Source organism: Calliphora vicina, chromosome 1 (genome assembly GCF_958450345.1).
Source record: "Calliphora vicina chromosome 1, idCalVici1.1, whole genome shotgun sequence".
Lineage (NCBI taxonomy): Eukaryota > Metazoa > Arthropoda > Insecta > Diptera > Calliphoridae > Calliphora > Calliphora vicina.
The window spans coordinates 49,895,598-49,911,032 of NC_088780.1; the positions used below are offsets into that span (position 1 = coordinate 49,895,598).

At 28.3% G+C, this 15,435-nt stretch overlaps 1 protein-coding gene and 1 long non-coding RNA gene across 2 annotated transcripts in view; one reads left to right on the forward strand and one right to left on the reverse strand.

The window, feature by feature from the left end:
* Window positions 1–548: 548 nt before the first annotated feature.
* Window positions 549–15,435, reverse strand: part of LOC135960593 (ubiquitin domain-containing protein 1) — a 21,730-nt gene continuing 6,843 nt past the window's right edge. Inside the window, exons 3-4 of the mRNA XM_065511919.1 lie at window positions 2,420–2,660; window positions 549–2,345 (exon numbers count right to left, since the gene is read on the reverse strand). Of these exons, the coding sequence (XP_065367991.1) occupies window positions 2,172–2,345; window positions 2,420–2,660 (415 nt within the window). The 3' untranslated portion in view covers window positions 549–2,171. The remainder of the gene's footprint in view (window positions 2,346–2,419; window positions 2,661–15,435) is intronic.
* Window positions 8,898–10,032, forward strand: LOC135949028 (uncharacterized). The gene is made up of 4 exons (XR_010575847.1): window positions 8,898–8,980; window positions 9,046–9,112; window positions 9,390–9,542; window positions 9,608–10,032. It is a non-coding gene; the product is annotated as an uncharacterized LOC135949028 (long non-coding RNA).

Sequence of the window (15,435 nt, forward strand, 5' to 3'; positions counted from 1 at the left end):
ACTAAGTTTTTATATGAAATATTGCTATAATATTACTAATTTACAGTATGGTTATATATTTCGGGAATAGCAGGGTACCCGGGAATGTTTAAACAATTTTTTCCGATTCCCGGGAATAAAAAAAAGGTCGGGAAATTAACAACCCTAAAAGGGACCTTTTGGCTGTCTCCACTATGCGGCTTGTCTGACAACCTAACCTAGCTCTCCCTCTAACCTTCTATACTTATACTTATTATTAAGCTAATTGTCGTGTTTATCATGATCGTGTATATCTCTCTCCCTTTTAATAAAACTCTACAACCAGAAAATAATTTAAGAAAATCTTGACCATTATAAGTGATTTTTCACAACACTAAGCTAATTATTCGAACCATTTCGAACAAAAGAGCATTTTCTGCCAACCAGCAGAAAAGTCAGAAAAACAAAATAATTCACTAATTAAAAACATGCCGCTAAAACATTTAAAGTAATTAACACAATGACAGAACAAACCCACAACAAAAAGCACTCAAATTTAATGAACCCAGTGTCACATTACAAACCAAACGTTTTAATTAACATTAGCAAATTAATTTTTATTATTTTGTAGTAGGTATATTTTTTTTATTATATTTTATTAAGTTTTTTTTTTTTAATTTATTTATTTGTTTTTGATTTACACAAAAGTACTCTTAGCTCGATTTCAAATACAAACAAACATTCAATGCATTTGTTAATGCACACCACCATAAGCAAGAGAGAGGGTGATCGAATAAATGAATGAATGCAGGCATTTGAAATTGATCAGGGGGGAGAGCACTTGTTTACAAACTAAAATGTATGTATAAATTTAATATTTTTGTTGTTTTCGTTATCGTTTTTGTTTTATTATAATTTATTAATGCAAACGATTAGTTGGTATCAGATTTGTTGTTGTTGATGTTGTTGCTGCTGCTGTTTTTGATGTTTAATGTTTTAAATAATTTAATTAATATATATTGTATTTAAATTAATTGCTTTTTGGGTTTGTTTGTTTGTTTTTTTATATTATTTTATTTTTGTTTTTTTCTCGTTTTTTTATTTTTTGTTTAAATATGGCTGTGTACATGTTACGCATAAAGTATACAATGCTATTTGTATTTATTTATATTTTATTTTTCTTTTTTTTGTTTTAATTTTTAATTATGAGTAGTTTGTTTATGGTTTTCAAATTGTTTTTCATTTAAACTTAGTGTTAAAGGGTTTTATGTGTGTGGTTTTGTTGTTGTTTCTGTTTGTTAAATAAAAAAATTTTTTATTAATTTAAATTAAAAAAAATTGTTGCTTGTTGTTATTAAATTAATTTCAAACTAAACTTGTATTTACTTAAAATTAGTTAATATTTTGTTTTCTTTTCTATAATTTTTTTTTTAATTTTTTCATATTTTTTTAAATTTTTGTTAGTTTTTTTTATTTGAATTTAATTTAATATTAAACTAACTGCTATAAACAACAAAAATAATATTTATATTTATATTAGAGTTAAATATAGAAAAATTATTAAAAAAAAAGAAGAATATATAATAGAAAATATATTTAATTTAATTTTTTAAAAAATAATAATGTACAAAAAGTATTTCAGTTTAAATTGTTTGTTTCGCTGTTCTAAATTTAATTGCTATTGCTATAAATATATGTATGCATATAATTTTTTTTCAGGGAAAATCGTAAATGAAAATAAAAACACACAAAATCATTTGTTTTTTTTTTTGACTTTTTTCACTTCATAATTTTTAATTTAACAACAAATTTGCAACGAAATGTAAAATAATTAAAAACAACAACAATATCATTGATATTTTTACAAGTTTACAGCAACTGCTAAAGGTATTCCTTTTACCAGTAGCAGCTTTAGCAAATGCTTCTTTCGAAATTTGTTCATAGTGACAGCGTTTGTATTGGTAGTAAACACAATTTTTGTGTTGACAAGAATTATGTAAATTTAGTTTTAAGTAGTTACAATTATTAATAGAATTAAAATTACAATTAGAATTTCCTTTATTTATAGTACTTAAATTGTTTAAAATGATGCAATTGCAGTTCTTATTCATATTCATCTGGTTGCTATTGTTGCAGTAGTAATTTTGTTGTTTAATTTCGTTGCAAGAATAGTAGTTGTTGTGGTGTTGATAGTTATTTAAGGTTGACATTGGCTAGCTTGCAATGGCAATACTTGTGCTATTGTCATGGTTGTAATGCTCTGTATTTACAATGACTTGGACAACGTAACCATTTTGTATGTTACACTCTTCAATGGGCACTTTATCGCCCAATAGTTTACCGCTATAAAACCATCTTTGACAGCAGGCATCCACACCTTCCATAGCCTTTAAAATAAAACAAACAAAAATAATAATTAATTCACAATATTAAAACCAAATAAATTTTTAGTTCAATTCACCTGTAATTTCTTTTTACATTGTCCCACTGTATCTTTGGAATAAACCGGTAATTTGACATCTGTCATTATGGAGGATATTCTCAGTTTCAAGAATATTTCTGTGCCCCCATCAACAGGTTCTGAAAATTCGGCAGGTGAGTCACGACCATTTTCCTCTTTCACAATATTTATGGGATATGAGAGACAATAGATGGGCACTTTGTATTGTGTACCCAATTCATCGTAACACTCTGTTAGGTAACTGCAATGAAATGGTTAGAAACAACATACAAATTATTTACTTTCTATTCTATTATAGTACACAATAATTAACACCTACAAACAGGGACAGTTATGACTTTTTTTTTAATAGTCAGATTATTAACCTTATTTTCTTTATATGCATACATAGACTTTATGCATTTTAAAAACGAATACATCCAAATAGTAACAAAGAGGTTTTTTTAAAATATATTTTTGAAGTTTCTACAAAACATTTTGAAAAAACATTTTGTTACCCTTGCGAAATTAAGAGGTTGACAATACAATGATAAAAATATCAAAATTTCGAAAAATGGCGAACCACAAAATGTCTTAAAAGACCTGACCTGTTAACCCCCCCTGCGAAATTCAAGTGGTGGTTGGGCAAGAATTGATACTGATAAATGTGAATCTATTTGTTAATCAGAACACATCAACTGAAGCAATTTTGTAGTCACCCACTTTGTAGTAGCCCACTTTGGAGCAGCCGTGCCCCAACGTTTTGAGGTTCGAGAGACCGAAAAGGCTATTGTTGATTTAAACTCCAAGAAAGCGCCTGGTAATGGCAAAATCAGTATCAAGATGTTTTGTAATGCTATATTACGCCATGAATTGGAGGTTTCACTAGTTACGGTGATACTAAAGCCGGGAAAAGATCACACAAAAGTAGTATCATACAGAAGCATCTGCCTATTTTCTAATATATCAAAGCTGAAAACAATTGTATTCCGAATCATCAATTAAGATTTAGAAGAAAACACAGTACTATCGAACAAACTCATAGACTTGCGAATGTTGTAAAAGAGGAGTTTGAGGAAAAGAAATATTGTTCTGCTTAAGTATGGCGTGTATTAATATACAAATTGAGTCAAAGTTTGTACACATATAGGTTCACAGGTAGCCGTCCAAAGCATTTCGTCTTGTACAGCTCATGTGGGTCCACTGAATGTTCCCTTTATTGTACACATATAACATTTATATGTCGATTATGGTTGGCAACCGTACTTCTGTTGCGTTGTCAGTTACCTAAATGGTATTATAGATATAGATGGCAACTGGTAGCTATCATTTCTGTTGCCTAATTGGCAACCAGAAGTTTCTGGACACGGCCCAATTCCTAATAATAGTAAGTTAAATGATATTTACAAATAGACCTTGACAATGAAGATTGTTGATGACGCCCTTGGCAGGGTAGAAAATGCATTCCAACAATTTGCCAATTGTCTAAAATTTTAGTATTCAGTGATATTCTTTGAATTATTACAAATAAATTATAATAAAAATGAACTTAAGCCTAATTAAAAATTTACTTTCAAATTATATATATAGAAAGTTCGAATAATTACCAAAAATCTATAAATAATATATTTATTAATAAAATAAAAATATAAATTTCACTATTTTCAGATAGGGTAATTATGTGGAGGCTAGGAGAAATAATGGACTTCGTCTATGGAGCAATAGAAAAGATTGTACCAAATTTTGTCGAATTATCTTTGACAAAAAGACACGATTTCGTTACATCATATGTATACATCCGACGGTAAATGCAGACTGTTCTGCAGGTATTATCAAATTGCTTCCTTAGCAAAAATTTAATGATTTCTTGCAAGCATTAATTTTCTGACATTATGGTGGTAGGAACAAAGATCTGGTGGATAAATACTAGAGCGGAATGGTCTTGAGGTCTATGGCCCTAAGAGCAAAACATTGGTCTTCCCGAGACAAAAATATTGATATATATACTTAAAGACCAGACTGTAAATGGCAAAGATATAACGAAAAATGTAAAAAGGCGACCCCTACGTTCGGCAAAAAAAAAAGGTTCGTAACTGTCTTGCATAAATATATTACATTAGGGGGTGTACGGGGAATTTTTTTGAGGTACGGACTAATGTTCAGTTTACACTAATATAAAAATATATCCAAAAGAAAATTAAATATGCAATAAAATGGAAAACTATGCTAAATATATGCATATAAAAGAAAAATATGCAAAATATGCATTTATAACAAAATATGCAACAACAAATCGATGCCATTTTATTGCAAATTCTTCGATTCGGAAAGACAAATTGTCAAAAGTGATTTTGAATTAGTGACTAAAAACATGCATTTGCATAGAAATCCTTGCCCTGGTTATTAGATTTAAGATTTGAAATAATTATTGTTAGTTCATTAAGTAATGAAGAATTAATAAATAAAAATTAAAACAAAAAATTTAATTAAACTGGACAATTAGTTTAAAAAATATACGTAAAAACGTAAATACATTTTAGCAAATATATTCATTATTTTCAATAATCCCACATGATTCCATTATGAAATTTATATATGTTATTTATCGTGCAATGGCTCATGTTCAATTAAAACAAGTAAGAAAGTATGGTCGTTCAAGCCCGACCATATAATACCCTACACTAAGTAAAAGAGCGAAAACATTTTTCTTTTAAAATTTCAATAATTTATATTTTTGAGTGATTTTCGGAAGTGGGCCTTATATGGGTGTTATGATCAATTATGGACCGATCACCATGAAATTAGTTCGTGTGATTTATGTCTATATATGAAGGTTTACTATGTTGAATTTTGTGAGTATACCAACATTTTTAAGCGATTTATGTACGTTAAAGTGATTTTCGGAAGAGGGTCTATATGGGAGCTATGACTAATTATGAACCGATCGTAACAAAATTTGGTGACATGAATTTTGTATATATAAAACATTTATAAATTAAACATTTATGACCGATAAAGTCCAATTTCGGAAGGACATTTGTATGGGGGCTAGGTGAAATAATGGACCGATTTCAGCCAGTTTCAATAGGCTTGGTTCTTGGGAGGAAAAAATAATATGTTCTAGGTGAAATAATGGACCGATTTCAGCCAGTTTCAATAGGCTTGGTTCTTGGGAGGAAAAAATAATATGTACCAAATTTGATCGAATTATCTTCAAAATTGCGGCCTGAACTCTGCGCACAAGGAAGTGTTTCTGAAAGTGATTCTAAGTCGATCGGTATACTTTAAGGTGGGTGTTAGACTAATATTTTTGGGCGTTACAAACATCTGCACAAACGCATAATACCCTCCCCACTATGGTGGTGTAGGATATAATTATTGAAATAAGGAAGATTGCTTTTATGAGATATCCCTTAGTGATGATTCATCATTCATCCAATTATAGTCAATCGTCTAATTTGAAATGTTTTGCCTTATAACCGCATCATTCGTGGTAAAATTTTTTAGACAGTATTTTTTCAATTTAAAAAATCCCATAAGTTATCTATGAGTTTCAGATCTGAGATCGATTGTGAATACCACTACAAAACACGTAACTTTTTGGATTGTAATCAGTCATTTACAACCCTAGTAAGAAGGTACGGTCGGACATGAACCATTAAAATACTCAATTTCATTTTCATACATACATATCTAGAATCTAAGCAAAATTTTTACCAATCATGAAACTTATACTTGTTGACTTTTATCTCTATACTTTTTCGGGAGTATGCTTTATTGACCATATGTCAATCATGGACCAATTTTATCTATATTAAACAATATCATTTGATCATGTTTCTAGTGTATTTATAGTATTAATTAGCATTCTAGCGCAATTCATAGAGAACGGCAATAGGCTTTAAAAAGCAACACGGTTTTCGTGTTTTGGTAAAATTGTATAGTGAGATCTTAGTTAAGTTGTATCTGATAAAAATTCAAATGATGAACATTTTTGTTAAAATTATAAATTGCAGGATTTGTTGATTTCAGTTTTTTTCATTAATATTTCTATAAAACTATTTTAAATTTTAACATGAAAATAAATTTATTCGATTATTCGAAAATTATTGGTCGAATAATTTTTTATTCTAAACTGGAAAATTTTATTCATTCGAATAAAAATTATTTTTTTCCCTATTTTTTAGTGAGAGGTTATGTTTTTGAAAATTTAAATTGGGGAATATAGTTTTCAAAAAAGTTTCCATTGTATTGTCACTGAATGTATATTTTAACAAAAAAATAAATTATATAAAACATATAGTGTAATTTTTAGAAACTGTCTTTTTCATGCCGAAACCGAACCTAATTTTCGGCATAAAACTCATTATTCAGCGTAATCCAAAACAAATCGAAACTTTTCAATTTCACTATTAATTTACCCAAAAAAATAGTTACAATATTCTAATTATAGAGCAAGTTTTAGATCATTTCAAGGAGCTCTACAGAACCCAATTTACATACATTGTGTACTCAATTAATCTTGTTTTTTTGGAGTAATAATTTTTACACGATGCTTAATCTTTGTTTTTCAATTATAAAAGTTTCGGTATTAGGTCGATTTTTAGCCTAATCCATAACCAATCCTGTCGGACTCTAGTAATTTTATATAACTTCCATATAAAAATTAAACTGTTATTTCTGAAAAATTATTGAAAAATACATAGCACTTTTGTAGGGACAGCAGCAACGATGTCTTTTTAATTTTAAACTTTAAAAAAATTGTTAATTTCTATCCCTGCACAAAACTAATCAAAGATAATGGTATTTCCACACAACAATTGATTTAAAAACAAAATAACGCTTTATCTGCTTCCATATGCACTTAAAATAGAAATGACGTCATAAATAGGAAATTAAGAAACAAGCAAGTGTTTACAAATTAGTCAGACTATTGAAAATATAAAACAAATATAGTAGAAGTATTTGATAAGCGAAAAATAAGTGGACTTGCTGAATAGTTTTGAGGAAAAGAACACAAAAAAATGTTTACAAGTAGATTAAATACTTTTACACAAATACTATTCAAGAAGATCAATACACTTTTGCCTGCGATTGAAACAATTTGCAAAGCACTCTAAACACTATTACAACTCAGCAGTCCAACACAAAAATGTTGGAGTAACTTCACCAAGTATTATTCCTATAAAATTACACAGTGTTCCAAAAAAGAATGAAGTAGAAATGTCTGAGAAGGTAGGTGTTGTTCGTACAACAAGAATAATTTTTTGAAATTTGCCAAACACCCCCAACATCTTGAGTTACGGGTAAACAAAAATGAGTTTTCGTTCCTTTATGCAATACGAAGCCAGATGGAGATGTTTTTTGAGCAATATTTTATTAAAAAAATGTAAACAATTGTTTGCTGGAGAAATTCACAAAGGTTACTTAAATATAATATATTTTCCCCCATTAACACGAAGTCTGGTTATGTGTTAACTCAAATTTATATAGTCGGTTAAAATTATTTTTGTATGAAAACTGTCAGTATAACTATTAGTTAACATATAACCAGAACTCGTGTTAATGGGGGTTAATCGGTTGATATTGAACTTAATTATTGACTTACAACCCAGCAAAAAATAATGGAAGTGCATCTTTACATATGACATTTTAATCACATCTAAAGTTGCAAATGAATCCTTTCTACCTCTGAAGATGTGATTTTAAATATGGGTATTTGACACTGAATTATAAATATTTCGTTGATGTAATTGTTTCCAACATTTTTTGAATTTTATAAAATTTATTAAAACCTGTAAAAATTGGTATACAAAAAATTTTTACATTTTTTAATCATTAAAATTAATCAACCACCCAGCAAAAAATAATGGAAGTGCATCTTTACATATGACATTTTAATCACATCTAAAGTTGCAAATGAATCTTTTCTACCTCTGAAGATGTGATTTTAAATATGGGTATTTGACACTGAATTATAAATATTTCGTTGATGTATTGTTTCCTACATTTTTTGAATTTTATAAAATTTATTAAAACCTGTAAAAATTAGTATACAAACAATTTTTACATTTTTTAATCATTAAAATTAATCAACCATTGTTTCATATATTTATGTTTTGTAATGTACATATTTTATTTACTTTTTATAAATTTAAAAAAACACAAAAGTTGAATTTGTTTACATTCAGACAGCTGATTAGTGTTGTTATTATTTATGATTTATATTATGGTTACTAATTAAAGTTGTTAACACAAGTACCCATACATTAAGTACTATTAATAACAATTTGTAATAATATGTAATTTAAACCCGTTTAGAATTGTTAATAATTAAACATATTTTTATTTTGCAAATAAAACAATTATTTTCCTAAACATGTAAGTCAATAAAATATTATTTTGTTCAGTGGTTCGACTACTCATTCTTGTACGAAACCGAGTAACCGCAACTATTAATTTGAATGCCTTCATCACTACAAAAACGACGCGCAAAAATAAAAAAATTAAACACAAAACTGAATAAGTCGTGAAAAAGTGAAAAAATAATAAAAAATTTATTAATTTGTATAAAAATCTCAGGTAAATCTCGCCTTAACAAAATTTTAAATGCTTCCATCACTCAAACTTCAATTAATGTCCCACAGTTGGAAATAAATGAGGAGTATAATTGTATACAGGAATCGCCACAATCCTTAAGGCAGAAGCTCGCGGGTTGGTTTATACAATATAACACAACACATCAGTAGAATGTTGCAACAGCCTCCTTAAAATTCTAAAAGCCGAAAATATGGATGTACCCATTAGTGTTGGTGGCCTCATAAAAGAAAAAAACAATGTTTAGAGAGAACCGTCGCACCAGGAAAGTACATCCATATCGGCTTAGAAAATCAACTGTTAAAAGCAAAGGAGTTGTTGTTGCAACATTCCAATGATGAGATATTATTGGATATTGGCATTATAAATATTTTTTTTTCATTATATTATTCAGATTTCATCTATAAGAGCAATAGCCGGAAAAAGAGGACTAAAAAAGGCCTTACAGACATTTTGTCTCACAAATTGTTGGTTGACTTTAATGTAGAAGGAAGTCATAATGAACAGAGACTTCTAAATTACCCAAAATTTGTTAATATACTATTTCGTAAGTATTTAATTTTAATTTAATTTACAAAATTAATATTAAATTATTTCATTATTGTTTTTCAGAAGGAACTTATGATGAAAATAGTTCAGAAAAATCTTTTAAGAATACGTTAAGAGACGCTTTAAAGATGGCCAAAAATAGATTCTATAGACTCCCCCAAAGATGGGGATTCGGAAAAGGTTTTGCAACTCACAGACAATGAATTGGTATAAAAATACCCCTCAATTTTTTAGTTCTCAACAATTATTTTTTTTATTTAATTAAATATTGAATTTGCTTTATTTTGTTCCCGTTTTTAAAAATATTATATTAAATATAATTAAATTATTCATATTTCTTACTTATCAACAATTTGTTTTGTATATATTCAAATATTGAATTAAATTTATTTTATTTATCCTACTGAATATGTACCTCCAATTGAATATGTACCTGTTTTTTTATTGAATGAAAGCCTTTAATTTTAATAAATATTAAATTATTTATAATTAAATACTTCATATAATTGCAACTAATTAAACGAAAACTAAAATATGTTTTCTTTTAATTAAATTGTGATTATCACATTTTATTAATTTTAATGAATTTTAGGTTTTAAAATGCTAAATTTTATAACTACATTAAAATCAATTCATAAATGCTCAATTACATCACTTTTTTTCTATTATTTATATTTCCATCCAAGATGCCAAAAAATATAGGTATCCACTACCTACATTAAAATAACACCTTAAAATCGAAATTTAATCGCATCGAAAGCATCGAATTTATTAAGTAAAAAGTTGTCAAAAATTAACAACATCCCTCCAATGACAAGCTAATGTAAAATTCATAGCTTTTTCACCAAAATTGGAAGTACATCAAGCATGCTATTTGTTGTGAAAATTCTGCATCTTCTTCCTCACTTTTTTTGCTGGGCATTGTTTCATAAATTTTATAACTACATTAAAATCAATTCATAAATGCTCAATTACATCACTTTTTTCTATTATTTATATTTCCATCCAAGATGCCAAAAAATATAGGTATCCACTACCTACATTAAAATAACACCTTAAAATCGAAATTTAATCGCATCGAATTTATTAAGTAAAAAGTTGTCAAAAATGAACAACATCCCTCCAATGGCAAGCTGATGTAAAATTCATAGCTTTTTCACCAAAATTGGAAGTACATCAAGCATGCTATTTGTTGTGAAAATTCTGCATCTTCTTCCTCACTTTTTTTGCTGGGAAGTGTATAAAATTACAACAAACAAATTTTACTCGTAACACAAGGGGGCGTTTGGCAAATGTCAAAAAAGATTCTTGTTGTACTCAACAATACCTACATGACAAATAGCAACACTTCCGAGGTATTTTTATATCTACCATCAAAAAGATGTAGCAAAGAGACTAAGGTTCTACCGGTCAAGGAACACAACGTCATAAATACAAAACAGTTCCTTCTGGCATGTTATCCAAACTTTGACATCTCACAGTTGGAGTATCCCCGAGATATGTCAAAGATTTTCTTCTTATATACGAGGAGAGCATACAGAGGTATATGCATGATCCTTTTGTTCATAGCTATGACAGCATTGAACGGCATCCCATTCTGAGGTAGCAGAAATTCGCCCACCGTCAATAATAAACGTCGCGAAAACAAGAGTCGTTTTGGAACAACAGAGATCAGTATGAAGTAACAGTCTTAATGCCTTCTGGTCTCGCAAAGACCATAACGTCTCCACCGTATACCCAGCATGTGGTCAGTGTCCTCATGACACATACACCTATCTAACTGGCCAGACCACCCTACTTCACGGCGTCCAGTGGATTAATGGACTTATACAAAATTGTATTCATCTGTAATTTTTCTCAGTCCAATGAGTTATACAAACATACATAACATTATATATTTAACTACACTTCCTTTAAAACAATCAAATATAATTCTAGCAACTACCTGCATATCTGTATATTAAAATATATAATATAAATTGTGAGGAATTCACACCTGTTTATAATAATTTCAAATTAATGATAAAATGCATTTCTAGCCTATAAAAGAAAAAGTTTTCTTTGAATAATAAATTGTGTACTTATGTATGTACACATCTGCTCAAAATAATAGATACACCTAATTGGAAAAAATTTAAATGGCGGTAACATTGAAAATTTCCTCGCAAGCGTTAAGAATACATCATATTATTAAAATTTCTATCTGGCAATGTCATGTCAGTCAAAAATCTGGCAACTATTTGCTTTCATGTTGATTTTTAAAAACGAATTTATTTGAATTACAAAAAATTATTTGCTCATAAAAATAGATACACATCAGTAATTTGTAATTTGTTTATATACAATTTTTTTTTTGTGCAATTTTTTGTTCCTATTTACGTGAAACAGTAAGTATAATTTAAATTTTAGCAACAATTATATAAAAAATAGGACTCTTTTGAAGAAAATGGGACGAAATCATCATTGTACCGAAGATGAGAAAAAAATTGTTCAAACGATGAGAAATCAAGGAAAATCATTACGGGAAATAGCAAAGAGCATAGGAAGATCTTTACATTTTGTCCAAAATGCTTTATCTAAAAAACAAAAAAGAGAAACTCGCGGTAGACCAAAGAAAACCAGTCCAGAAACAGATAGGCGGATCGTCCTTATGGTTAAAAAAGACCCTTTCATATCATCGAAAGCTATTTCTGCGGAGCTATGTAACGAAATCAGTCCACAAACAGTTCGTCGTCGTCTTTTACAAGCTAAATTGCCGGGAAGAATTGCCAGAAAAGTGCCACTAATGCGCCAAAAAAATATCAAGACAAGATTAGAATTTGCTAAAGAGCACTTACAATGGTCCGGGTGTGAAGGCGAAAAAAAATGGAGAAATATTTTATGGAGCGACGAAACAAAAATAAATTTGTTTGGAAACGACTGCCAAAGAAATGTACGCCGACCAAAAGGAAAAGAATTCCACGTTAAATTTACAAAAAAGACGGTAAAACATGGCGGGGGAAACATAATGGTTTGGGGTTGCTTTTCATGGAATGGTGTTGGTCCGATATTCCGAATAGAAGATACCATGAATGCTAGTGGGTATAGAGACATATTGGAAAACGTAATGCTTCCATATGCATCGGAAAATATGCCATTAATATGGACATTCCAGCAGGACAACGACCCAAAACATAGTTCAAGATTAGTTAAAAACTGGTTCTTGGAGAATAACGTACCTGTTTTAAGCTGGCCCAGCCAATCCCCTGATTTAAACCCAATAGAAAACTTGTGGAGTGAATTAAAGATAAGGCTTTCGAAGGAAGTTTTCAAAAATAAAGACGATTTATGGGAGAAAACGCAAAAAATATGGTACGAGATTCCATTGGAGAAGTGTCAGAACTTGATATCCAGTATGCCCAGAAGAGTGGAGAAAGTTTTACAAAACAAAGGTGGATATACTGGATACTAGCTTTACTTTAATAATAAACTAATTTTTTTAAGATAAAATTTATTAGCTTTTGTTTAATAAGAATTTTTAAAAATGTATCTATTATTATGAGCACCAAATTTTTCGAAATTTAAGAAATTTAATTTACTTTATAATATTTATTATTAATTATGAAATATTTTGTTTTTGTTTTTTACTCTCCTTTTAACTATAAATAAAAATCGACTGAATTTTTTTTATAATTTTACAATATACCATTATTTTTTTTCGTTTTTAAAAAATAAATTTTGGTGTATCTATTATTTTGAGCAGATGTGTATATCTTCTTACTTATAAATTGTAATTGAAAATGTATTTATTTGTGTGGTTCTTAAGTTGGTTAAGAGATTGTGTGGTCAAATACTAAGTATATAGTGAACAAAACTAAATTACTGTTGTACAAATTAAGCAAATAGCTATAATGTTTGTTCTAAGGTTCATAAAACCATCATTAAAACTAAACAACCAATGATTCCAATTAGACTGCAAGATTTAATAATACAATATTATAATTTACAGACAGACATAATATTTTTTTTTGGGGGGAAATGGTAGAGAAGGGAGTAAAATTTAATAATAATAATGTTTCTTTTTATGAAAGTTTTATTATGCGTTTGACCAATATATTTAAACCATGACTTGTTGTAATTCAACAACATATGTACAAACATTTGCTATGAATGAGTATAGAGATTTACAAGGACAGAAAGTAATGTGATTCCTAAAGGTAAATTTATATCCATATTTACAGTGTTGAGTGCTAAATTAACAAAAGTCAACATCGGTTATTTTAGAGAATCAAAATACCTCAATTAAAAAGTGAAGTGAAAAAGCTAAAAGATATTTAAAATTTTTAAAAATACCTAAATGTTTTTTCATGTATACGAGGAAAACATACGAAGGTTTGTGTAAGATATATTGGATCGTAATACTGTAGCTTTGAACGACTTCATAGAGACGCCATCAATAACACGGTTACAGGTCATGAAATTCATGTTGTACTTGCAGGTCGCCCACCGTCTGTAGCAGACTCGGAGGTTCTGGTTCCGCATAGATCGTGGCGGCCCAAATGTATTAAAGCAGCACAATGTATTGACCTCGTTGCGGAACGCCGAAGTTACAAAATTGTATAATTTAAGGTGTTACAACAACAACCATTACTTCAAAGTGGCCATCCCAATCGCCAGATCTCAATCCCTTAGAAAACAAAACCAAATTTACAATACAAAATTCTTTTAAAAAAAATCGTAAGCGACCAAAAAAATCGATTTTTCTGTTCGATTAATCGATTAATTAATCGAATTGAAAATGGTTGATCGAATAATCAAAAATCGATTATTAACATTTCATACCATTCATTAAACCTAGCAATAAAATACTGAGTCACTAAAAAGTCTGGACAATTTTAGTAAAAACTGAAACCTATGTTTCCATTATACACAGAAAAAAGTTTCAACATAAATATTATGATTCGAATTCATTGATTTCAATTCATAACATTTATAAATAATTTCTTAAATAGTATGATTTTTTTAATATTTTATGTTTTGAAATAAAATCTAGAAGGCTTGAAAAATATAATTTCAATTTCATTTTTATTTTTATGTTGTTCAAAAATGTTTGAAATTTTGCATGGAAAATTTTTAGTTTTTTTATGATTTTCAGCTACAAAATGATATAAAAAGCGCGAAAAATATTAAATTGATTTAAGAGGATGAAATGCTTTTATATTTATGAATGTTTTATTATGTTTAATGATAATTTTTAAGTTTCAGATATTCTCCTTTTTATCTTAAAATATTGGCCAATATATGGCTATTATGCAAATATTTTTGCACTAATTCATTATATAATACAATTATAATGCAATTTATTAAAAAAATTAAGTAAAAAAAGCAAAAATGTCCGTCATGTAAAATTTTATAATATTTATGAACATGTTCTTATTTTGAATGAAATAAGTTTGGGAAAAAAAAGTCAAGTTCGATTAATAATATTTATTACAAAATTCATTCCAATTATGAATTTCTTTTTTCTGTGTAATAATATTTTTTAGTGCGTTTGATTAATTATTCCTTTGAAGTGAAAAAAGCAGGGACCGTAATGGTTATAAGTGATATTAAAAAAAGTTATTTTATAACAGTTATATAAAACAGATATTTTTCAAAGAAAAAAGCAGGGACCGTAATGGTTATAAGTGATATTAAAAAAAGTTATTTTATAACAGTTAAATAAAACAGATATTTTTCAAAGTAAAAATAAAAGTTCGTATGAAACTCTTAAGAAAAGAGTTTTAAATATCCGTCATAAAAAAAACTCATTTGAGGACTTTTATTTTTTCCGTTATAAAATAAAAGTCATTTTTATGTAAATTTACACCTAAAGCTTGCATTGCAATTGAAAAAATTGTCATTAAAATAAA